General features: G+C 45.8%; 1 protein-coding gene across 4 annotated transcripts in view; it reads right to left on the minus strand.

Annotated features, from left to right (window-relative positions):
* MOXD1 (monooxygenase DBH like 1) overlaps positions 1 to 27,128 on the minus strand; it is a 443,141-nt gene that overhangs the window by 38,104 nt on the left and 377,909 nt on the right. For all 4 annotated transcript variants that reach the window (XM_073673217.1, XM_073673215.1, XM_073673216.1 and 1 more), the window contains one exon: positions 25,741 to 25,883. In XM_073673217.1, coding sequence (XP_073529318.1) covers positions 25,741 to 25,883 — 143 coding nt within the window. The remainder of the gene's footprint in view (positions 1 to 25,740; positions 25,884 to 27,128) is intronic.

Genomic DNA, 27,128 nt, shown 5'->3' on the forward strand with positions numbered 1-27,128 from the left:
ATCTTATCACATTGTCCACTAAAAGAAGTAGACATTTTAGTTTGGCTGGAAGATGGTCTTTCTTCTGCAGATGTTACTGTTGCTTTAACACCTACCCCACGGACACAACCATTTTTCCCCTTCCCAACACGCCTATTCCCCTTTCCACCAGCAGCAGGCCTTTTTCCACTCATTTTGGTGGTTAACTAATTCACAACTCTGGAGTTGTTTGCACAAAAAAACAATGGATGGGAACCGAGCAGAGCTGAGTGGCCAAACTGTGGTATTAGGCCAAAACTATTGGCTGGGTTAGATGCAGAAAAAAATTATATTCAATTTGCAACCTGATAGAGGTCAGTATAGATGGACTAATAGAACAAGTCCCACACACAGCTAGAAGGCCAAATATTTTTTCAGAGGTAGATGCAGAAAAAAATTGTATTCAGTTTGCAACCTGATGGAGGTCAGTATAGATGGACTAATAGAACAAGTCCTACACACAGCTAGAAGCCCAAATATTTTTTCAGAGGTAGATGCAGAAAAAAAATATATTCAGTTTGCAACCTGATGGAGGTCAGTATAGATGGACTAATAGAGAAAGTCCCACACACTGCTAGAAGGCCAAATATTTTTTCAGAGCTAGATGCAGACAAAAAATTATTTTGAATTTGCAACCTGATGGAGGTCAGTATAGATGGACTAATAGAGAAAGTCCCACACACTGCTAGAAGGCCAAATATTTTTTCAGAGCTAGATGCAGATAAAAATTATTTTTAATTTGCAACCTGATGGAGGTCAGTATAGATGGACTAATAGAGAAAGTCCCACACACTGCTAGAAGGCCAAATATTTTTTCAGAGCTAGATGCAGAAAAAAATTATATTCAATTTGCAACCTGATGGAAGTCAGTATAGATGGACTAATAGAACAAGTCCCACACACAGCTAGAAGCCCAAATATTTTTTCAGAGGTAGATGCAGAAAAAAATTATATTCAGTTTGCAACCTGATGGAGGTCTGTATAGATGGTTTAATAGAACAAGTCCCACACACAGCTAGAAGCCCAAATATTTTTTCAGAGGTAGATGCAGAAAAAAATTATATTCAGTTTGCAACCTGATGGAGGTCTGTATAGATGGATTAATAGAACAAGTCACACACACAGCTAGAAGCCCAATATTTTTTCAGAGGTAGATGCAGAAAAAAAATATATTCAGTTTGCAACCTGATGGAGGTCAGTATAGATGGACTAATAGAGAAAGTCCCACACACTGCTAGAAGGCCAAATATTTTTTCAGAGCTAGATGCAGACAAAAAAATATTTTTAATTTGCAACCTGATGGAGGTCAGTATAGATGGACTAATAGAGAAAGTCCCACACACTGCTAGAAGGCCAAATATTTTTTCAGAGCTAGATGCAGATATAAATTATTTTTAATTTGCAACCTGATGGAGGTCAGTATAGATGGACTAATAGAGAAAGTCCCACACACTGCTAGAAGGCCAAATATTTTTTTCAGAGCTAGATGCAGACAAAAAAATATTTTTAATTTGCAACCTGATGGAGGTCAGTATAGATGGACTAATAGAGAAAGTCCCACACACTGCTAGAAGGCCAAATATTTTTTCAGAGCTAGATGCAGACAAAAAAATATTTTTAATTTGCAACCTGATGGAGGTCAGTATAGATGGACTAATAGAGAAAGTCCCACACACTGCTAGAAGGCCAAATATTTTTTCAGAGCTAGATGCAGAAAAAAATTATATTCAATTTGCAACCTGATGGAGGTCAGTATAGATGGACTAATAGAATGATGCTATGCCCAAAAGATTTTACTTCACTAGGTGCAGTAAAAAAATTGGTATTCTATACACAGGTGGTATATCTTGCATCATAGATAGGCTACTCCACTGACTAACACACTCTGCAATAGGCCAAAAAGGATTAGCTTTGCTAGATTCAGCCAAATGCTGTGAAAAAAACTTGCACAGCACAGGCACAGACCTGCCTGGCAAAAACTGATAGGAACTGATGTAACCTAGTCCTGAAAAGGACTGCAATTACAATTAGTCTTTACTCCCACAATCTATCTATTTAAGAGCACAGACCTGCCTGATAAAAGTCGTAGGAAATGCTGTAACCTAGTCCTTAAAAGGACTGCAATCACAACTATTCCCTACTCCCAAGCTATCTGTAGATTTGTGCGAAAATTGGCTTGAAATTAACAAGGTATAGCGCACACAGCAACAGCGGTGCCGTCTAACACGCAGCTGCAGCAGTGAGAAAATGGTGGCGACGGGGAAAATGGCTTGGTCTTATAGGGCAAGGACATGTGACATACACTGCCAATGACACATGCCCTTGCTTGCGTGAAAAAAAGCACTTCGCTCCGTGTGTGCGCTGCTGATAGGCTGACAGATTGCACCTCCCCACTGTAAATGCGGGAAAGAGAAAAAAAAATGGAGATCTTCATTATTCCTGCAGAGATCCATCCCCTGCCCCTCCCCCCACCCCGCTGTACACTCAAACTGCGTATTAACATTAATTTTCATCATTACTGAGAAAAAATCCAGTTATGATTTTGGTGCACGAACAGTTATCGAACATAACCTCGAACAGCCGAATTTTTCTCAAATTGTTCGTGTTCGCCAAACGGCTCGAACACCGCCCAAAACAGCTCGAATTTGAGATTGGCGAACAGTTCGAGTCGAACAACGCTCATCTCTAATTATGAACCCTATGCGCTGTGATTTATCACCAGAGGATCTGGGTCTCAAACGAAAATACAATAAACAAGCATTTTTAAAGGAAAAAAAATCTTGTTGTTCACCAAAAAATAAATCAGGCAATTGTACCTTTGACCCACAAAATGCACTCCAGAACAGCTACTCACGTGTTGTTGGAGCTCGGCCACCTCCAGAGAGAGTCCCTGCAGGCGTTGAGCCAAATCCTGAACCGACACCATGATGGAAACTGGAGGTCTTTCCTTTGAGATATTTTTTGGCTGGACTTACTGTTATGATAAGCTACAAGCACTAAGGAAAGACAGGAGATCTGTCACTACAATAGAACTAAGCTAGATCCCTACGATGTAACGGGGAACCTGATCCTGCTAAAGTCCTCAGCTAGTCTGAACGAAGACCTATAGATGTGAGGGAGGGATCCCTACAAGAACTAGGGACTGGGAGAAAGATGGACACCTCCTAGCAGAAATTGTAGCAGTAAAAAGACAAACACACAACATAGAACATAAAGGTCAAAAGACCTAGCTAAACTGACTGAGAAAGGTTACAAAGCACCTGGCTAGCTTAAGAGTAGAAAATACAATGAAGTCCAGCACGGCCAGAAGGGCGGAGCAGGATTAAATAGGCAAAAAGGTCATGTGACCAGCAAAATAGAAAAACCTAACAGGAGAGTTCTAACACGGACATGGCAAGCTTTTTCTGTCAGACATAAGTTTATGCCTGTCTCCCATGATCTTTAAATTACTCAGAACACCCCGCCATACCGAGGAGAACAAAGAAGCAAACCATTCCTCCTCAGGAACTACCGAAGCTCCTCCTCCACTAAAGGTACCAAACTGTGGGTGGTAACCATATGCACCGAAGAACGGTGACCTGCCAGTGGGTTCTTGTCAATGATTATTAATGGCAAATTCTGCTAGCGGGAATTAGGATACCCAATCCTCCTTATTTTCAGAGATGAAACATCTGAGGTAGGTCTCTAAATTCTGATTGACACGTTTGGTCTGTCCATTCAACTGAGGGTGGAAGGCAGAGGAAAAGGACAGCTGCACCCCCAGTCGAGATCAGAATGCCTTCCAGAACTTGGAAACAAATTGGGTCCCCTGATCTGACACCACATCAGAGGTAACCCCGTGAAGGTTCACAATCTCATTTAGCAAGTGTCTTGGCATCTGGAAATGCAGGCGACGAAGTGAACCATTTTACTGAACCTATCTGCAGCAACCAAAACCACCGTTTTGCCTGCATAAACCAGTATTTCAGTAAGAAAAGCCATGGACAAGTGTCTCCATGGCCTACTAGGGATAGGTAGCGGAAGAAGAGTGCCAGACGGACGGGTATGTGAAACCTTAGAACGCGCTCAAATACTACAAGCAGACACCTGTTCAATCACATCCCGATGCAACCCCGGCCACCAAAAATGACAGGAGAGGAGGTTGCCTTACCACCTGGATGACCAGCAAGCACAGAGTTCTGATATTCCTTCATTACTTTGTGGCGCAGATTAGATGGTACAAATAACCTTCCTGAAGGGCAGGAGGCAGTGGCATCCCCCTGAGCCTCCAACACCTTACCTTCCAGTTCCGGATATAATGCCGAAATGACTACCCCCTTCTGTAATATCGGGGCAGGGTTCTCTTGGTCACCGCCACCAGGGAAGCTCCAGGACAACGCATCAGCCTTGATATTTTTGACCTCTGGATGAAAAGTGACAACAAAATTGAACCTAGTAAAAAACAGGCACCATCTGGCTTGCCTAGGGTTGAGACGTTTAGCTGACTGGAGATATGAAAGGTTCTTATGGTGAGTAATAACAGTAATAGGATGGCCAGCCCCCTCCAACCAATGTCACTCTTTTTCGAATGCCAATTTGATCGCCAAGAGTTCCCTATTACTCATGTCATAATTTCTCTCAGCCGAAGACAATTTTTTAGAAAAGAAGGTGCATGGACACCATTTACCAGGGGATGAACCCTGAGACAACACAGCCGCAACCCCCACTTCTGATTCATCAACTTCCACAATAAAGGGCTGGGAAATATTGGGTTGACTGAGTATACGTGCAGTGGCAACATAACTCTTTAAGGAAGAAAAAGCCTGGAGGGAAGCATTTGACCATTTGGAAAAATCAGACCCCTTCTTAGTGATGTCAGTAAGGGGTTTCACAATTACTGAGTAATTTTGGGTGAACTTCCGGTAAAAATTAGTAAAGCCCAGAAAACTTTGTAGAGCCTTCAGGTTCTCGGGATGGTCCCAATCAAGGATTGCACGGATCTTCTCCGGATCCATCCGAAAACCCGAAGATGACAACAAGTACCCCAAAAACTGCACCTCCTGAGCGGCAAAAACACATTTTTCCAGTTGGGCATGGAGTTTGTTATCCCTTAATATCTGGAGCACTTGTTTAACATGCCCCCGATGTGTCTCAAAATCAGGTGAGTAAACCAAAATATCGCCCAGATAGAACACCACAAACCTCCTCACCAAATGATGGAAAATATAATTTATGAAATGCTGGAATACCACAGGTGCATTGGTCAAACCGAAAGGCATAACCAGACTCTCAAAATGCCCTTCAGAGGTATTGAACGCTGTTTTCCATTCGTCCCCTTCTGTTTCTAACCAGGTTCCCCTTAAATCCAACTTGGAGAATACATTAGCTCCTACAACCTGGCTGAACAAATCAGGAATCAGAGGAAGAGGGCATGGATCTCGGATGGTAGTTTGATTTAATTCCCGGAAATCTAAACAGGGACGTAGGCAACCATCTTTTTTCTTCACAAAGAAGTACCCTGCTGCCACAGGCAAAAATGAGGGCCTAATGTGTCCCTTCTCCAGACTTTCTGCAATGAAATCATTCATGGCTTGTCTCTCAGGGCCAGAAAGATTATACAGTCTGGACTACGGTAGTTTAGCTCCGGGGGTCAGGTTCATAGGACAGTCATTTGCACAATGAGGAGGCAATTCCTGACACCCCCTCTCAGAAAAAACGTCCTCAAAACCAGACAGAAAAGCAGGTAATATTTCCATAGAGACAGTAGCAAGGGAAATATCTAAACAGCTCTCATGCCAATAATCTCCCCATTCAATGATCTCCATGGCTTGACAATCCACCAACGGATTATGTTTCACCAGCCATGGAAGACCCAAAGGAATTGGGGTGGGAAGACTGTCCAGGACATAGCAAGGGATTATTTCACAATGAACTGACCCCACCCTCAGTTTTACATTATGTACAATCTAAGTAAATGCTTTCTGTGCAAGTGGCGCCGAGTCAATGGCGAAGATGGAAATAGGTTTAGCTAAAGTACAGCAAGCGAGACCATGAGTTTTCACAAACTCAGCATCAACCATGCTGACTCCGGCTCCACTGTCAACAAACACAGAAATTTTCTCGGTTTTGCCCACTAGCATCACCTTTGCTGTCAGGACAAACTGGGAACTGCAGATTGGCAACAAATGTACCCCTTGCTTATCCAACTCCAGACTACCAAGAGTTAATCGAATCTCCTTTTGTTTGGGAATTAAAGGACAGGTCCCAACAAAATGTCCCCCTGTCCCACACAAAAAACATACACCTTTTTCTTGCGAATCTCCAGGGAAATGTATGATGTAAATGACTCGCCCCCTGGGCCGTGGGGTACCCGGAACCGGGCCTTCTGGTGTATGGTGCTGATGGGGGGAGTAGTGGCAACCCGATCCCGTGGCTCAGGGTGGTCAGACCAAATTGTGGCCGTCTATTTATCAGTGTTTTGAATGTCCGACTACGCCACCCGTGGATTGCGGTCAGAGATAACTGCCGCTGCGAGGCAGACCGCTGAGGCTGGTGTTGGTGTGCAGCACAGGGATAGGATAACTCCCCACGGGAAGAGTGTAGCCTCAGGGCAGTGTAGGTGGATGCTGGGGGTGATGGTGCAGGCGCAGCAAAGATCACACTGAGTCCAATGGTGCAGTCCAGGGTTTTTACTCACAGTTGTTATCCAAGTCACTTCTGTCAGCAATGATTGCCCAAGCCGTGCTGCGTCCACCAGGTGAGGAGCTCGGTCAACCCCCAGGCAATTCAGGAGTATGGCACAGGACCCCCTTCTGTCCTTTCTCTGGCCTCTCATGACCTACCAGTGACCAAACTTCTGTCTAGCTACCGCGGACCGTGTCGGGTAAGCGTTGGCCTCCGCTTCCCGCTATCCTATATGGCGCCTTCCTAGCAGGTTTGGCGGGGGGTCGCACCAATAAATGATCACGACCTCCGGTTCTTGGCTGAGGGATGATTTACCTCCACCAAGTTGGGAATCCGGTACCCTTCCACAGCCTGACCCTTCACCCGATATAACGCGGGTTTGCAACGGTTGCTATCCGTTCTGCTCTCTTAGGGTCCCTTCTGCCTTCTTGTTTCTGGAGCCTTTCTACTTCTCTGTCTCTTCTCCTTCCTTCCTTCTCCTCTTTTCCTCTCTGGCCCATGCCTTTTCTCTAGGCCTGCCTTGTGGAGATGAGCTCGGGCTGAGCCTCGGCTCCCTGTCAGCTCTCTCTCCCTTCTGAACCCACTGACTCGACTCAACTCTAAAGATGGCTCCCACCTTTTATCTGTTTCTCTGTGTCTGAGCTCAGGTGACCTGCACCCAATGAGCTCCCTCCCGTGCCCCAGAAACCGACCCCTTCTGCTCCTACACCACTGGGTTCTCTCCCCCCTCCCCACTCCAGCCATTGACATGGTCAGTTGTGCCTGCATAAATGGGAGCACCGTCGAGCTGTCCCCCAGAAATGGGGTGAGTGTGTGTGTGTGCAGCTAACTGAGCCCTGGTCCACACTCCATCCTTACCTGGGAGTGGAATATCACACCTCTGGTTGAGGTGCAATACCCCTGTGGCAACCGAGCCCTCAGGGCGCCACATAAAGGCCCCCCCTAACTACATGGGCTCCTCCGCCTCCCCCCATACTGGTTCACCGCCAGACAAGTCCCCCGGCAGAGGTACATAACCACGACAAGAAGGCCCTGAGGAAGTTGGTCTCACTCGTCTATCCCGAAAGCGTTTATCAAGACGTATGGCCAATGACATGGCAGCCTCCAATGACTGAGGGGTTTCATACACTGCCAAGGCATTTTTCATGATTTCAGTAAGACCCTCACAAAATTGGCTTCTAAGGGCTGAGTCATTCCATTTAGAATCTGTTTCCCATCTACGGATTTCAGAACTGTACATGTTGAAGGAGAAGTATCCTAGACTTAGCCAAGGCTACTCGGTCAGGGTCATCATAGATGAAGGTCAGAGCCCCAAAAATCCCCTCTACAGATTGGAGAGAAACCGAATCCTGCCTTTAAGAAAACCCCCACGACTAAGGATCTCCCTGCAGTAGAGAGATCACAATTCCAACCCGTTGCTCCTCATTTCCAGAGGAGTAAGAATGAAGTTTAAAATACAGTTTGCATGCCTCCTTGAATACAAAAAACTTTTCCCTACCTCCTGAAAACCTGTCTGGGAGGGCAACCTTGGGTTCAGCCTGGACAGGTCTACCTGCAAAGACCACCACATTAGCAACCTGTTGATGCTGATGCTGTTGCTGAACCTCACAACGTAGGTCATTCACCTCCAGAGACAGATTGTGCAGCTGCTCTGTGAGCTCTGCAACTGAAACCATAACAAGGGAGAAAAGAAAAAAAAACACGCCCAAAAAACACACTCAAAAAAACCCCCAAAGTGTCAGTTTTTTTTTCTTTTTCAAAATGTGCACGGCCGGCGATAATGTCACGCAAGGTGTAGGAAAGACTAAGTACAACATAAAGGGAAGGGGGGAAAGGGTGCCCAGACTCTAGGGAAAGGGGTAGTGGAGACCTCCTAGGCTGATATTATATGACCCCGTCTCCCTTAACGTCCCTATATTGGTTCCGCACCAATCGCTGCACAGGAACATCGCCCAGTCTTTCCCTGGCATTTGGCCCTGGCTAGGGAAGGGAGGGGATAAGCGCTAGTCGATCCCCACTGACAACTAAAGACAACAGGGGAGAACGAACAAGGGAAGATAGCTTAGCTTTAGTCAACTTCAGAGGAATAAACACACTTCCTCTTAGCATCAGAGAGGAAGAAGTACTGCTCTTGCTCAAGCCTTCACAAGGGGTCATGTGAATATTTCCGGCACCTCTCTCTAGCAAACAGCAGGGTGTTAATTAACAAGAGGAAGGTAGTCGCTGGGTCCTAGAGAGACAGCTTCTAAGAAGGTGTCTGTAATGCCAAATGAAGAGATCTCCTGCAATCAACTGCAGGGCGACTGTCGCTTCTGACACACCCGTGACAGGTGTAGAGTGCCCTAACAACCTGGTGCGCAGTACCTTGAAAGCCTGGTGTAGAGTGCCCTAACAGCCTGCTGCACAAGAGATTGAGTGCACTGATGCCCAACCACTTGTTCGGTTGGAGGATGAGTACATGCGAGGGTTAGTGCACACGGACAGCAGACCACCGCAGCACATCTCTGATGATGAAGAAACACAGGTGCCAACTGCTGCACTTTCTGCAGTGTGCAGACTGGCAAGGAGGGCAGGGTTAAGGAGTGGATGGAAGATGATGTGGGGGATGATGAGACCCTAGACCCCCACATGGAGTGAAGGCCATTGATTTGTGACTTGCACAGTTCAGAGGAAGAGGAGATGGCCACATTGCCCCAGCTGCACAAAAAAAGAGAGAACAGTGTAAGAGAACATTTAAGCAAGGTTTAAATGTTCTTAACCTGAGCTTCACCGCAGGCAAGATCTGAGGCTTCTTCTTCTCCCTTTTCTGCTGTGGTCTCAGCCTCTTTCTCTCTCCACAGGGCCACCTGGCTCTCCACAAAAAAAGGATGTGACAGCACCACCACCAGCAGTGTCACTGAGCATCTCCACACCATCCCATGGAAGTGTTCAGCTGTCCATCCCCCAAACACTGGAGTGAAAGAGAAAGTGCCTCCCTACCCACCTGTGAGCCCTGGTCCTGAATGACAGCATTTCAAAAATTCCTTGTCTTTGAAATACTGCTATTCCGGCTGATGGAGGCAGACAGTTTTAAAAAATTCATGGCGGTGGCTGTTCCACAGTACGTGCTTCCCAGCTGTCACTAGTTTTCCAGGTAGGTCATTCCTGCCCTGCACACACATGTTGCTGACAAAATCAGGTGTGCACTGTGCAACTCCATCATTGCAAATGTCCACATAACAGTAAGCACTGGCAGGGACATTATATCTCCTTAACTGCCCACTGGGTAAATGTAGTGGCGGCTGGGCCTGAGGCAGAAGGCTTTCTGGCGCATATCCTACCACCACCAAAGATTGCTGAGAAAGCTCTGTCCATCTTGCCTCCTTCTCCTACTCCACTTCCTCCACCGCCTCCTCATCTGGTCAGCGTAACACCTGCATCACCAATTTCAGCACAGCCAGGGGGAAACGACAGCAGGCTGTTCTGAAACTCATCTGTTTGGGGAAAAATCCTACACCGCGCAGGAGCTGTGGACAGGAATCAAAATGACCGATGGTGGTTGGTACCCTAAACCTCAAGCCCGGTCTGGGTGTGTGCGATAATGGGCAAATCTCGTAGCAGCTCTGGGCCTAGCCAGTTTGACGCACATCCCTTGCCTTGTCCATGTGCTGAATTTGGTGGTAAAGAGCTTCCTTAAAAATTACCCACATATGTCAGAGCTGCTGCTGAAAGTGTGGGCCATCTGTGCACACTTTCGGCGTTCTCACCCTACTGCAGCTCTCCTGTCTGCACTGCAGCGTCACTTCTGCCTTCCTGCTCACCGCCTCACATGCGACGTACCCAAAAGGTGGAACTTCACCTTACATATGCTGGAGAGACTGTGCGAGCAGCAACAGCAGGCAATAGTGGAGTTTAAGCTGCAGCATGCACAGGTGAGTCGCTCTGTGGAACAACACCACTTCACCACCAATGAGTGGGCCTGCATGCAGGACATGTGTGCTGTGTTGCGCTGCTTTGAGCACTCCATCAACATGACCAGCGCTGATGATGCCATCATCAGCGTTACTATCCCACTTCTATGCCTGCTTGGAAAACTGCTTCAGGTGATGATGAATGAGGTGGTGGCACAGGAGGAAGAGGAGGAGCAACAGGGACCATTCACACCATTATCAGGCCAGTCATCCACACATTGCTCGGAGGGTGGGTTTCTGTACCAACAGCGGTCAGGTACACAACTGTCCATCCAGGGGCAGTTTTGGAGGTTGAGGAGGAGAATTGTGTCCTTAGCACGGTGTACTCAAAGCAGCTCACGGTCATCACTGGAGCATGGCTGGGGGATACAGAGGACCAAGAAGATTCACCTTCCACAAAGGACCACTTGTCGTTTCTTCTGGGCAGCCTGGCTCACATGAGCCAATACATGCTGCTGTGCCTGTGCAATGATCGCCGAGTTGCCCGGATTATTATCAGTGCAGATTACTACATGGCAATCCTGCTGGATCCCAGCTACAAGGACAACGTACCATCCTTACTTTCGTCACTGGAGCGGGATTGGAAAATGTGAGAATATCAGCGCACGCTGACAGCATTCCCACCTGACACTGGGGGCTCAGTAGAAGAACAAGGCAGAGGAGGAGAAAGTCGCTACCATAGCTGGTGCACCAGCACCACTTCAGAAGGGAGTTAGCCTGGCCAAAATGTGGTTAACCTTCCTCAGCACGACACAACATCCGGCACCACCATCCAGGGCCGGACTGGGATTGAATTTCAGCCCAGGAATTTTAAATCACACAGGCCCATGCTGTCCCCGCTCCCGAGCACCAGATGGGGACATATTACTAATTATTACCCTGCCTGGAGGAAAGATTTACTACAAGACCAATATTTCTTATAATACCAATAATATTGCTATATACGATTAAATAATTATAATATCAAATAATAATATTTCAATATTACAGACAAATACCAACAAACCATAACCAAATATTACCAGCATATACAATATTGATAATACCACCATACTGATCGTTAAAGGGGTTGAGGTAAAAGTCTATGTAACTTCAGAAGTCTGACTCTTCATAGCACACACTGTGAGGATTCTCTGGTGCTGGCATTGGGAGCGGCCGTCATGTGACCACAACTATGCGATTTTCACACCTCCAGCCACATTCCATCTAGATGTACTCAGCTTATCTAATTTCACTTGTATTGAGCGAGGCCATGCACGTCTAACTAGCACGTGACCACATGTATCCAAATTGCATACTTGCGGTAACATGATCAGGGGCATAATTACATTAGGTGCAAGGTTTGCAATCGCACCCGGGCCCTGGAACCTAGGGGGCCCCAAAAGTCGCTTTGACCTATCTAAAAAGATCAATGTTTTTAAAGACTTGCAATAATTGGGGGCCCCATTAGAGCTTTAGCTTTGTGGCCCATGCTGTTCAAGTTACGCCACTGCACATGATCACCAACTTCCAGTGCCAGCACCGGAGAATCCTCACAGCGCACAAGCTATGTGAAGATTAAGAAGTCAGCAGTCACATAGAGTCACTGCAGACTTCAACTTCAAGCTTGGACAATTACTTTAACCAAAAACATTGTATTAAGACTAGAGATGAGCGTTGTTCTACTCGAACTGTTCGCCAATCTCAAATTCGAGCTGTTTTGGGCGGTGTTCGAGCCGGTCGGCGAACACGAACAATTTGAGAAAAATTCGGCTGTTCGAGGTTATGTTCGATAACTGTTCGTGCACCAAAATCATAACTGGATTTTTTCTCAGTAATGATGAAAATTAATGTTAATACGCAGTTTGAGTGTACAGCGGGGTGGGGGGAGGGGCAGGGGATGGATCTCTGCAGGAACAATGAAGATCTCCATTTTTTTTTCTCTTTCCCGCATTTGCAGTGGGGAGGTGCAATCTGTCAGCCTATCAGCAGCGCACACACGGAGCGAAGTGCTTTTTTTCACACAAGCAAGGGCATGTGTGATTGGCAGTGTATGTCACATGTCCTTGCCCTATAAGACCAAGCCATTTTCCCCGTCGCCACCATTTTCTCACTGCTGCAGCTGCGTGTTAGACGGCACCGCTGTTGCTGTGTGCGCTATACCTTGTTAATTTCAAGCCAATTTTCGCACAAATATACAGATAGCTTGGGAGTAGGGAATAGTTGTGATTGCAGTCCTTTTAAGGACTAGGTTACAGCATTTCCTACGACTTTTATCAGGCAGGTCTGTGCTCTTAAATAGATAGATTGTGGGAGTAAAGACTAATTGTAATTGGAGTCCTTTTCAGGACTAGGTTACATGAGTTCCTATCAGTTTTTGCCAGGCAGGTCTGTGCCAGTGCTGTGCAAGTTTTTTTCACAGCATTTGGCTGAATCTAGCAAAGCTAATCCTTTTTGGCCTATTGCAGAGTGTGTTAGTCAGTGGAGTAGCCTATCTGTGTTGCAAGATATACCACCTGTGTATAGAATACCAATTTTTTTACTGCACCTAGTGAAGTAAAATCTTTTGGGCATAGCATCATTCTATTAGTCCATCTATACTGACCTCCATCAGGTTGCAAACTGAATATAATTTTTTTCTGCATCTAGCTCTGAAAAAATATTTGGGCTTCTAGCAGTGTGTGGGACTTGGTCTATTAGTCCATCTATACTGACCTCCATCAGGTTGCAAATTAAAAATAATTTTTTTCTTCATTTAGCTCTGAAAAAATATTTGGGCTTCTAGCAGTGTGTGGGACTTGTTCTATTAGTCCTTCTATACTGACCTCCAGCAGGTTGCAAATTGAATATAATTTTTTTCTGCATCTAGCTCTGAAAAAATATTTGGGCTTCTAGCGGTGTGTGGGACTTGGTCTATTAGTCCATCTATACTGACCTCCATCAGGTTGCAAATTAAAAATAATTTTTTTCTGCATCTAGCTCTGAAAAAATATTTGGGCTTCTAGCAGTGTGTGGGACTTGGTCTATTAGTCCATCTATACTGACCTCCATCAGGTTGCAAATTAAAAATAATTTTTTTCTTCATTTATCTCTGAAAAAATATTTGGGCTTCTAGCAGCGTGTGGGACTTGTTCTATTAGTCCATCTATACTGACCTCCATCAGGTTGCAAATTAAAAATAATTTTTTTCTGCATCTAGCTCTGAAAAAATATTTGGGCTTCTAGCAGTGTGTGGGACTTGGTCTATTAGTCCATCTATACTGACCTCCATCAGGTTGCAAATTAAAAATATTTTTTTTCTGCATCTAGCTCTGAAAAAATATTTGGGCTTCTAGCAGTGTGTGGGACTTGGTCTATTAGTCCATCTATACTGACCTCCATCAGGTTGCAAATTGAATAAAAAAATTTTCTGCATCTATCTCTGAAAAAATATTTGGGCTTCTAGCGGTGTGTGGGACTTGGTCTATTAGTCCATCTATACTGACCTCCATCAGGTTGCAAATTAAAAATAATTTTTTTCTGCATCTAACCCAGCCAATAGTTTTGGCCTAATACCACAGTTTGGCCACTCAGCTCTGCTCGGTTACCATCCATTGACTTTTTGTGCAAACAACTCCAGAGTTGTGAATTAGTTAACCACCAAAATGAGTGGAAAAAGGCCTGCTGCTGGTGGAAAGGGGAATAGGCGTGTTGGGAAGGGGAAAAAAGGTTGTGTCCGTGGGGTAGGTGCAGAAGAAAGACCATCTTCCAGCCAAACTAAAATGTCTACTTCTTTTAGCGGACAATGTGATAAGATCCCTTTCTTACGGCCACGCCAATCGCTACAAATTCCAGATGAGGCACAAAAACAGCAGGTGCTTCAACGGATATCAAGTGCTTCTTTAAGTGGGCTCTCCTCCACATCAACTTCAACATCACAAATACTCCAGTCCTCAAAGGTGTCACCCAAATCGCACTTGCTTCCTCACAGCTCCCAAATCTCCAGCTGAACGTCTGAGTATGAGGTAGAACAGATGGTTGAGTCTGCAGAGCTGTTTACTCATACTATAGCCTGGGAATCAGAGGTCGACTCCAGCGCTTCTGTGAATCCAGACGAGGAAATGATCTGCACTGATGCCCAGAATCTTTATGAGTCGGATCCAGGACCAGACGCAGAAGGTTCTGACCATAATGTAGACCCTCATTCCCAAACTGTAACTCCTGTTGGTGGAGACAATGAGGAAGACGATGATAAGACTCAAATACCTGATTGGAGCGACAACTTTAGTTTTTTGTCAGGGCAGGAACAGGTTGGCTCTGAGGACGACGGGTGTGATAACGCACAGGGTGATGATGATGAGGTCGGAGATCCCACTTACTGTCAACCCACAGTCAGCCAAGAGATGAGGTCAGCAGAGGAGGTGGAGGAAGATGCTAGTGACGACGAGGTCAGGTTGCGCCTTCCTGGACAGAGACGTAGTACTGGAAGCACGTCAACAACTGCATCCTCAAACACAACTCTGCCTCTCACCACAAGTCGTGGTGGCTCTTCAGGTCGCATGGGTGCTAAGCCTTGCATAGCCTGGGCATTTTTTCAGATCGATAAAGATGACCCAACTCGTGTTATCTGTAACATTTGTCAGCAAAAGCTAAGTAGAGGCCAAAAAATACATAGTTTGAGTACTTCATGCATGAACCGGCACATGGACATGAAGCATAAGTTGCAGTGGGAAGCTCAGTGTGCTACAATGCGGTCTAGCCGGCCGGGCCAACCACCGTCTGCCATATCTTGTGCATCCGCGGCCTCTTCATCCTCTGTGACTGGGGGGACAGCAGTCACACCTGTTTTGGGGCGCAGACCTGCCACCTCTTTGCCCGCAACAGCCAGCGTGATTGGCAGGTCATCATTTTCTTTGGAGGTGGTAACACCAGCTGGTCTTGAGCGCTGTCCGACATCGATAGCACCACCTTTGGATCAAGGCAACCTAACATGTCCGCCTGCATCTTCCTCACAGACCGGCAGTTTGCCGGGGACACCCTTATCAACCCCGTCTAAGCACAATAGCCAGCCCTCGGTCCCTCAGATGTGGACAAGTAAAAGACCATTTCCTCCTAGCCATGAGAAAGCTAAGAGGTTGAATTTCACCATCTGCAAGCTCTTGGCTACAGAAATGCTGCCTTTCCGCCTGGTGGACACAGAGGATTTTCGAGACCTTATGTCCGTCGCAGTGCCCCAGTACCAGATGCCCAGTCGGCACTACTTCTCAAAGAAAGGTGTGCCTGCGCTCCACCAGCATGTCGCACACAACATCACCGCTTCTTTGAGAAACTCTGTGTGTGACAGGGTGCATTTCACCACAGACACTTGGACGAGTAGGCATGGACAGGGGCGTTACATGTCGCTGACTGGGCACTGGGTAACTATGGTGACAGCAGGACAAGGGGCTGCTGTCCAAGTCTTGCCGTCCCCACGAGTTGTGCGTCAATCCTCTTTATGTCATTTTTCCTCCACTGCTTCTGCCTCCTCAACCTCCTCTCGGTCTTCCACCTGCACCCAAAGCCTGTCTGGTCATGTCACAAGCTTTCTAACTGCGCAGAAGGGATCCTGCACACCTCCTTACTATGCTGGCAGTAGGGCTCAACGTCATCAGGCGGTTTGTACATTGAAATGTCTGGGAAATGTGAGTCACACAGCTGAGGAGTTGTGGTCAGCTCTGGAGAACCAATTTCATGAATGGTTGTCTCCACTGGACCTGAAACCAGGGAAGGCCGTGTGCGACAATGCTGCAAACCTGGGTGCGGCCCTTCGCCGGGGCAATGTCACACACGTGCCTTGTATGGCTCACGTGTTGAACCTGGTTGTCCAGCAATTTTTAGCCCACTATCCCAGACTAGATGGCCTTCTGCAGAGGGCACGGTCGCTGTGTGCTCACTTCCGCCGTTCGCATCCCGCAGCTCAGCGACTTACATCTCTACAGAAGTCGTTGGGCCTGCCACTTCACCGGCTAAAATGCGATGTGCCTACCCGGTGGAATTCAACTCTGCACATGTTGCAGCGACTGTGGCAGCACCGACAAGCCCTGGTGCAATACGTTCTGACGTATAGCCTGGGCCAACGAGATTCAGAGGTGGGGCAAATCACGCTGGAGGAGTGGTCTCAGATCAGGGACCTATGCACCCTTCTGCACAGTTTTGAAATGGCGACGAAGATGTTTAGTGCTGACGATGCCATTATCAGCATGACTATTCCGGTGATTTACATGCTGGAGCACATGTTAAACAGAATTCGGAGTCAGGTGGTGGCACAAGAGGAGGTGGAGGAAGTAGACGAGGAGGAGTTGTATGCGGAAGGGCTAACATCTGCAAGGTCCAGACGGTCGGCAGCACCAGGGCGGCAGGCATGTGAGGGTGGGGGAGATGATTTTACCAGGGCGCATGGTAGCAGCCAAACTAGTGAGGAAGGTGCAGGAGCCCAGGAAGAAGTGGAGGACGAACTGATGGAAGACTCATCAGATGAGGGAGACCTTGATCACATTTCTGTTGTGCGAGGTTGGGGGGAGAGGACAGAGGAAGGAAGCATGATTGTTACCTCGCCACCAACACAACAGGGACTTGGTGCTCCTGGATGCGCAACACACATGAGTGCCTTCTTGCTGCACTACCTGCAACATGACCCTCGAATTGTGAGAATTAGAAATAATCCTGACTACTGGGTTGCCACACTGTTAGATCCCCGGTACAAAAGTAAATTTGCAGAAATTATTCCTGCCATAGAAAGGGATGCACACATGCAGGAGTATCAGCAGAGACTGTTGCAGAATCTTACATGTGCTTTTCCACAAAATACCAGTGGTGCACGTAGTGAATCTCACAGTTCCAACTTGCCAACCGTGGTCTGTATGGAATTGTTCAATAAAGGGCCCAAAATTAAGATAACATAGATGGGAGAGGTCTCTATGAATAGGAATTCCTAAGTATTTGATACCCTGTGAGGGCCAGGCAAAGGGAAAGTTGGACTGGATGGAATCCTATATGGATTTAGGGAGGGAGACATCGAGGGCCTCAGACTTCGCTGCATTGATTTTAAAATTTTACCATGTAACAAAGTGATCTATTTCAGCCATAACAGCAGGGATGGATATATGTGATTGAGTGATATATACTAGGACATCATCAGCAAATAGAGAGCACTTGTACTCGGTGCCTCCCACCTCAATCCACCTAATATTGGGGTTATGGCGAATTGATGAGAGCAGGTGCTCCGTCACTAGGATGTATAAGAGAGGGGACAGAGGACATCCCTGCCTTGTCCCATTGGTGATTGTGAAAGGTGATGAAAATGTTCTGACGCACCCCCTGGGCCTTGGGACACCCGGAGCCGGACCCTTTTTGGTGGATGCTGGTGGTTGTAGTCTTCGTGGCGGCGATCCGGTTCCGTGGCTCAGGGCGGTCAAACCAGTGGCGGAACTATTTATGTGGTTTTGATGTTTAAATGTCCGACTACGCCACCCGTGGATTGCTGTCAGAGTGAACCGCCGCTACAGGGCAGACCGCTAAGGCTGGTGTTGTGGGTGCAGCAGAGCGTAGCATAACTCCCCACGGGAGGAGTATAGCCTCAGGGCAGTGTATGCGGAGGATGGGGGTGATGGTGCAGGGCAGCAGCAGTAACGACACGGAGTCAGTGATGCAGTTCAGGGCCTTTACTCACAGTTCTTATTATCCAGACCACGTCTGCAGGTAACGGCTGCCCACGTCGTACTGTGCTCACCAGGTGAGGGGCTCAGACAACTCCCAGATCACTTTGGAGCGCTTCACAGGACCCCCTTTGTGTGTCCTTTGTCTGGCCTTTCTTACCAACACTTCTGTCCGGCTGCCTCGGGCCTCCTCTTGGTAAACTTGGCGCCAGTTTCCCTGACCCTATGTGGTGCCTTCCTAGCGGGTGGAGCAAGGGGCTGCGCCACATAAAATGTCAGAGCCTCCGGTTTCTAGCTGAGGGTCGTTTCCTGCCTCCACTAGTTCGGGGACCGGTCTCCCCCTTTGGCCTGACCCCTCCACGCAGGTGGAGTCAGGCGTGCGGTGGCGACTCGCCCGTCCGCACCCCTGGGATCCCTTCATTCCTTGTTCCTGGAGCCTTCTCCGCTCCTCTTCCTTCCTTCTCCCTCTTGCAGGCCTGGGCCTCTGTTACTAGGCCCGCCTCCGGAGCAGAGCTCATGCAGAGCCCCTGCTCCCTGCCACTTCTGCTCAGACTTCTCTGCACTGAACTAAGATGGTGCCCACCTTTTATACTCCCTTCTCAATGCACCCAGGAACTGCTTCCTCCCTGCTCCTGCACTGCAGGGTTCCCCTTCCTCAGTGTTCCCTCCCCCCACTCCAGCCAGGGACAGGGACTGTCGTGCCCATCTCAGGGGCATATTGGTCGCCCTGCCCCACGGCAATGTGGTGTAATGCATGCAGGTGTCGGGTCCTGATCCACACTCCATCCTTATCTGAGAGTGAGATATCACACCTCTGGGTGAGGTGCAATACGTCTGTAGCAACCGAGCCCTCGGTGCTACAGTTCCATTTATCTTCAGCCTAGGTGACGTATTGTGATACAGGGCCGTGATTTTGGCTATAAAAGGGTCCCCTAGACCCCTACCCCAAGCTTTTTAAGAGAATCATATATGGCGTGCCAGGAGACTCTATGGAATGCTTTCTCAGCATCCAACGAGAGTATCTACTTACAAATTTTTAACTGCATCTAGCCCAGGAAATACTTTGTGCCTAGTAGCAGTGTCTGCTAGTCAGCGGATTATCCTGGCTGTTAAGCAAGCTACACCACCTGTAGTTTGGACACTTAATTTTTCAAAGGAAATGCTTCGGGACCACGGGATACTTAGTGAAGAGCATCAGGAGGCACCCCAAGGCATAGGGGCTGGGACTGGCACTAGGATGCCTTGCGGTGGACAGCCGAGCTCGATCCTTATAAAAGCTTTTTAACTGCAGCAGCTTTAGTGGACGCTACTGGAGCTGGAATTACGCGGCTGCTGGCATGAGACTTGCCCTCCAATAGATCCTTGTAAATGGATTTAAAGTGTATTCATTCAAATTAGAGGGACAATTTAAATTAAAAAGCTTAGAGCTGCCTCCACCACAGGGGGGCTCTCTCGACCCACCAGCGGACAGGCACCAGTATTGGGAGAGGGGGGCTGGCCGTCAGGGTTCACCGCGGCTCTGGCACAAACCCGGCGACACGGAGGTGGCACGGGCAGGAGCGGACTGGCCGTCTCGGCTTCTCACTTTTTGGATTTTAGAAGGGCATGACATGCCTATATCTGTGTCTCCCCCTCCTTTTACTCCTCCACCTCTTTTCTTTTCGCATGACTATATGTACTTGTCACTTTTCCATGTGTTAGTTGTGTCTTCTGAGCAGTTTGTCAGCTTTTGGACACCTTTGAAGGTGTTTTCTATGTGTTTCTATGTGTTTTTGTTTGCCTGCCATTGGTTTTAACGGTGTTCGAAGGTGTTCGACGAACAGTTCGACGAACAGTTCGGCGAACACACGGGTGTTCGACGAACCGAACCGAACTCGAACACTACGGGGGTGGCTCAACACTAATTAAGACTGATATTCCCACCATACAGTAACTATATAATTGTAATATCAGTTTTACACCAGTGCTCTGCAGACCATGTATGAGCATATTCTGCAGCTTCTCATAATTGACCTTCTTGCTGATTGTTGTCATTCATGTTCCCTTTTCCTTTGCATTCGGTCCAGACCACTATGACCTCTTCTTCCATCAATAACTCATCCCTGCAAAATATAACATACAGACATTTTCACTTTACTGATTTCCCAGGACCCTCTTCACATTCTACCACCTCTACATTAACCACAACTTGTGATACCTTACAACAATGCCCCTGTGCCTCCTTTAATAATGCTCCCTCTTGACCTGTTATAATAATGACCCTGTACCTCCATATAACAATAAAAATATCCCCTGTGCTTTCTTATCTTAATAATAATAATAATAATAATAATAATGACTCCTTGCTTCCCCTAAAATGATAACAACCCCCCATTGTGCCTTCTTGTAATAATGACTCTCCGTGCCTCTTCATTGTAATAATGCTGCTGAGCAGGGGCGAACATAGAATTAACAGGCGCCCGTAGAAAAAGTCCTATCACGTCACAGTCAGAGAAGAGCAAATCTCCCAACATTTTAAGAAACGGAGAATGAAAATGTATTGCAGCACTTAGACAGTTATTTTGCTCTTACTGAAATCCCTAAGTGGTCTCACTCACTTTGATACCCCTTTCATGACCCCTGTAGAGTATTATGCCCCTACAAAGTATGATGAACCCATAGAGTATGATTGCCCCACAAGCCTTACACAAAATATAATGCCCCATAGCACCCCACACAGAAAGATGGTCACCACAGACTCCCATTCAGTATGGTATTCACCACAGCCCCCAATAAACAGTATGAGAGGCACCACAGACCCCAACACAGTAGGATGTCCACCACAGGCCCCTATATAAAGTATGATGTCCACCAAAGCTCCCGTACAGTGTGAGGACCCCGCAGCCTCCATACAGTGTGATGTCTCCCATAACCATCCCATACAGTATGATCGTCACCACAGACCCCAATATAGTATAATGTACCCTATAGACCTCCAGACAGTATAATGTCCACCACAGCCACCCCACAGAGTATGATGCCAACCACAGCCACCCTATACAGAAATATGGTCCCCCCACAGCCACCCCACACAGTATGATAGATCCCCCATACACTATGAAGATCCCCTGTAGCCCCAATACTGTATGATAGTCCCCCCCCAACTCCCTATATAGTATAATGGTCCACATCACAGCCCCCTATATAGTATGATGGTCCACCTCACAGTCCCCCATTTAGTATGATGGTCCCTCCAACTGCCCCCTATACAGTATGATAATCCCCCAACTTTCCCCCATATAGTATGATGGTATACCCCACAGCTCCTTATAAAATGTATGATGGTACACCTCACAGCTCCTATGTAGTATGCTGGTACCCCCAACAACCCCCCATATAGTAAGATGGTTCACTTTATAGCCCCCCATATCGTATGATTGTCCTCCCAACAACCCCCATGTAGTATGATGGTCCCCCAACAGTACACTTTATAGTATGTTGTCCACCCCACAGCTCCTAATATACTATGATGGTCCAACGCACAGCGCCCTATATAGTGGGATGGTCCCTCATAGCCCCCCAAAAAGAAAAAAAAAAATCCCTATACTCACCTAATCCAGACACCTCATCCTCCGCAGTGTCTGGCTCCTCTTCTATCCATTCTCGCAGTGGATGCTGGAGGCACAATGCAGTGACGTCATTGCACCGTCAACGTCCCCTGTTGGTGCTCGCCTCCGACAGGTCGCAGACAGAAGGGATGCCTGCAGCCTGCTGGGGTAAGTGACGGAGCCAGTGACTTCGAGCTCCGTCACAACTTTTTATAGTATAGACGTCTTGTGTATGCAGATTCCGATAACAGTGTAGCAGAGAAGGCGGCCCATGACCACACAGGCCCTTCTTGCATTTGCCAGAACTGCCAAATGGCCTGTCCAGCCCTGCCACCATCTGATATGGTCCATATTAACAGAAGGCAGCGTTTCAACAGCATAGTGGAATAGTACATGTCCACACGTCTCCTTGTAGTGAGTGATGAGTCTGCCCCATTTAACTTCTGAGTCTCCAAATTGGACACATGGCCTGAGATTTCACTTTACGTCTTGGATGTGCTGCCCTGCGGCAAATGTACTGTCGGAACATGTATTTAGCATGACAAGGGGAGTGATCACAAACAGGTGCATTTGCTTGTTCATAGCCAACATGGACAAGCTCACAATCATTAAAATTAACCAGACATGGATCCCATGGGATTTGTCCCTACCTTTGGCTTACTAGAGAAGTAGATCACCTGCACCCAGCCATTGTTATACCCCACTGCAGTTTGTTAGTTCCATTTGCCATTCCCAATGTTTTGAGGCCTCCCCAAATTAAAAAAAAAAACTCCTCCTCCGCCTCTTCTACCTACACTGCCACCTTCACCTCCTGCTCAACGTTCTCCTCCACTTGTATCTCCTGGTTCAATATTGTTATTTTTTATTTTTTTTAATTCAATGTTATTTTAAGTAATTTCCCTAAAAAAACAAACAAACGAACAAACAAACAAAAAGAACAGCGTTAGCTACCTCCTCCGCCTATTACACCTACAACACCACGTCCACCTCCACCTCTTCCTCAACCTCCTCCTCCACTTGGACTTCAGTCTCCCGGTTTAAGACTTATTTTTTTATTTTATTTTTTTATTCTATGTTATTTTAAGTCCTTTTCCTATCCACATTTGTTTGCAGGGCAATTGTCCTGCTTTTATCCCCATTTTGCTTCCGTTTGCTGCCCCCTTGCCCTTACTGTGACCATTTTACAGCACCAAAGTTCGAGTCCCCATTGACTTCTATTGAGTTCAGGTTCAGGGTCAAGTTCGGGTCAAGTTTGGGTCAAGTTCGGATGCACAAACCGAACTTTGAACTACAGTTAGACTGAACCCGAACATCCATGGGTCCGCTTATCCCTGGTCCTAATATTGACAACTTTTGTGCTATTTTAAATGTAAAAAGCTTTTTTAAATAAGGGTCAAATATCCTACAATAGTGTTTTAAAATGAAACAATTTACTTTATATGTAGCAAAAATATGTATTTTGTTCTGACTAGTCTCTGTAAAAGAAATGAACCTTACTCATCATACTTGCTTGAACATTTATCTGATAGCGTTACATGTCACCGTTGCAATTATCTGCCCTAAACCATAATGAATGACTTTTGGAGATCTTGCAAGGTATTTTAGAATATAGTGCTAAAGTGTAATCCTCAAAACTGATTTCAGGGACCATAAGTGACCATTTCTACTTAATTAGCCTTGCTGTACCACAAGTCAGTGTAACTACTGTACATTTTTAAAAATGTGGTCCACAAGATTAGCCTTCAGAACTTACATTCTAGCTGCCAGCTTGTTAGAAAATTAGTACTTAATTAGTCTAGAACACACACGTCAAACTCCGGCCCGTGGGCCAAATCTGGCCCACAAGGGTGGTTTTATTTGGCCCTCAACACCAAAACCACCACCCCTATGTGGGGCCGTTATTCTGCATGGAGGACTATACTGTACAGTCATGGCCAAAAGTATTGAGAATGAGACAAATAGTAATTTTTCCAAAGTTTACTGCTTCATTTTTTGTAATGGCAATTTGCATATACTCCTGAATGTCAAAGAGTGAACAGCTTAACAGCAATTACTGTACTTGCAAAGTCAATATTTGCCCAGAAAATGAACTTTAACCCCCAAAACACATTTCAACATCATTGCAGTCCTGCCTTAAAAGGAGCAGTTAACATCGTTTTAGTGATTGATCCATTAACACAGGTGTGGGTGTTGATGAGGACAGGGCTGGCGATCAATCAGTCATGATTAAGTAAGAATGACATCACCGGACACTTTAAAAGGAGGCTGATTCTTGGTATCATTGTTTCTCTTCAGTTAACCATGGTTATCTCTAAAGAAACATGTGCAGCCATCATTGCACTGCACAAAAATGGCCTAACAGGGATGAGTATCGCAGCTACAAAGATTGCACCTCAGTCAACAATCTATCGCATCATCAAGAACTTCAAGGAGAGAGCTTCCATTGTTGTCAAAAAGGCTCCAGGGCGCCCAAGAAAGACCAGCAAGCGCCAGGACCGTATCTTAAAACTGTTTCAGCTGCGGGATCGGACTACCAGCAGTGCCGAGCTTGCTCAGGAATGGCAGCAGGCTGGTGTGAGTGCTTCTGCACGCACTGTGAGGCGGAAACTCTTTGAGCAAGGGCTGGTTTCATGGAGGGCAGCAAAGAAGCCACTTCTCTCCAGAAAAAACATCAGGGACCGACTGATATTCTGCAAAAGGTACAGGGAGTGGACTGCTGAGGACTGGGGCAAAGTCATTTTCTCTAATGAATCCCCTTTTCGATTGTTTGGGACATCTGGAAAACAGCTTATTCGAAGAAGAAGAGGTGAGCGCTACCACCAGTTTTGTCTCATGCCAACTGTAAAGCATCCTGAAACCATTCATGTGTGGGGTTGCTTCTCAGCCAAGGGAATCGGCTCACTCACAGTCTTGCCTACAAACACAGCCATGAATAAAGAATGGTACCAGAATGTCATCCAAGAGCAACTTCTCCCAACCGTCCAAGAGCAGTTTGGCGCCCAACAATGCCTTTTCCAGCATTATGGAGCACCTTGCCATAAAGCAAAGGTGATAACTAAATGGCTCATGGAACAAAACATAGAGATTTTGGGTCCATGGCCTGGAAACTCCCCAGATCTTAATCCCATTGAGAACTTGTGGTCAATCATCAAGAGACGGGTGGACAAGCAATAAAGAACAAATTCTGGCAAAATGCAAGCATTGATTATGCAAGAATGGACTGCTATCAGTCAGGATTTGGTCCAAAAGTTGATTGAGAGCATGCCAGGGAGAATTACAGAGGTCTTGAAGAAGACGGGGCAACACTGCAAATATTGACTTGCTGCATTAACTCATTCTAACTGTCAATATAACCTATTGGTACTCATAATATGATTGCAATTATATTTCTGTATGTGATATAAACATCAGACAAACACTAATAAAAACCAGAGGCCAGCAGATCATGTAAAAATATAATTTTGGTGTCATTCTCAAAACTTTTGGCCATGACTGTATACTGGTTGGCCCGCGACTTTGTCAAAGTTTTCATTTTGGCCCTCTGTGTGTTCAAGTTTGACATACCTGGTCTAGAAGGATAAATAGATGTCATTACAGTATGTGCCATAGTTTTACCCACACAATTCAAAAAAATGTATGTCTGTTATAGAAATTGTAAGCACTTGATGAATATTTGAATCATTTTGTTTAATTGTATTTTATGCAATAATTATTGCCTTTTTAATAAATACCAATTACTATGGAGTTGTAGATAGTTTGATTAGATAGGGAGATAAGTAGATAATTCCAGAATGGCTATTTTTTGTGCATGGTAAAACAACTTTATGCTATCATGAACTTGAATTGTTATATGTTTGTAATTTTACTTACGTGACTGGTTTGTATATTTCCTTCACTCCAATGAACTGAAGCTGCTCTTTCATTTCTGGGATACTTTCACATCGTGCAAGATCAATTTTTGGATAATAAATTAAATAGGAAAGACACATTTCATCTCTTGTACTCAGGCCACCCTAAAATTTCAATAATATTATTAAGCATGAATAAAAAATATTTTTTTCAACAGTATAAATAGTAAAATAGTAATAGTTTTATATAGTTTATACTTAGTAAGCATAAATTCATTAAGGCTTCTAATTTTTGATGAAAATGAGATGTACGCTGAGATACATTACAACAGTGGTCCTCAACCTTTCTTACCTTGAGAGCCACATTCAGTTTTGAGAGATGGCTGCGAGCCACATCCAGCGCACCCATCCTCTAAAGCCATTGTCACCCAGAGCTCCCATTACCAGTATAATGACAGCCAAAGCTTCCCCACAGAAAGGACCTTGTTCTACCCTCCCTTACAGGCAGCATATTTACATCCAGGGGTTCCCACTTTACCCCCATTCAGAACTTATTCCATGAAGCGCTCACACCAAATTATTGCATCCAGCTTCAACACCCCTCTCACTAATAATATCATTCTATCTCCAACTTACAATATTTATTCCCCCATCTGTATATGCACATCCAGATCTGCTATTCTGTGCAGGTCTACTCACAAAAATCAACATCTGGAGATCTTCTCTTCATAGCTATTTGCTTGACCTTGTGCTAATACATTTAGCAGACATCAGTAAGCCACACATCACAGGCCCATGAGCCACATGTGGCTCCCAAGCCACAGGTTTGTGACATCTGCCTTACAAGATTACACAAAGGTTATTTTACAAAGGCAACATTGGGATGTGATAGGTGAAAAATTAACTACTATTATGGATTACTAAACAGTTAATAACTGCTTTGCTATAAAAAAGAAATGCCCATTCATTATATATTTGCATCTATAAAATAACATTTTGGTTGTGAATTCTTCTGCATATTAGATGTGGTTAGTTGATTATATTAATATTGGAATAACTAAGGAAGTGGTTAGCTATTTTAAGCTCGAAAGAAAAAATGTAATTTACTTGTGGTTTTTAAGGATGATAGGGAATATTACATTTTCATCATCTCATCCCTTTGTGGATCATTCTAAGGTTACAACTGTGTCTAGTGGCTGTGGCACTTGCAATTGGGTGTATAGTATTATGTATTAATGCTATCATTATATTATAGTATTATTATTAAATATTAATATTGTATAGATATGCACATTTGGGTAGATATTCCTCTCTTCCAAGATGGATTGGATTGGAAAGTGTTTGTAATATCAAGCATTTTTCATATTTACTCTTTATTAAAATTTGACACCTTTGTACAATTTTCTGTTA

This window comes from Phyllobates terribilis, unplaced genomic scaffold, assembly GCF_046119375.1.
Source record: "Phyllobates terribilis strain yellow unplaced genomic scaffold, ASM4611937v1 Scaffold_3__8_contigs__length_932513732, whole genome shotgun sequence".
NCBI lineage: Eukaryota > Metazoa > Chordata > Amphibia > Anura > Dendrobatidae > Phyllobates > Phyllobates terribilis.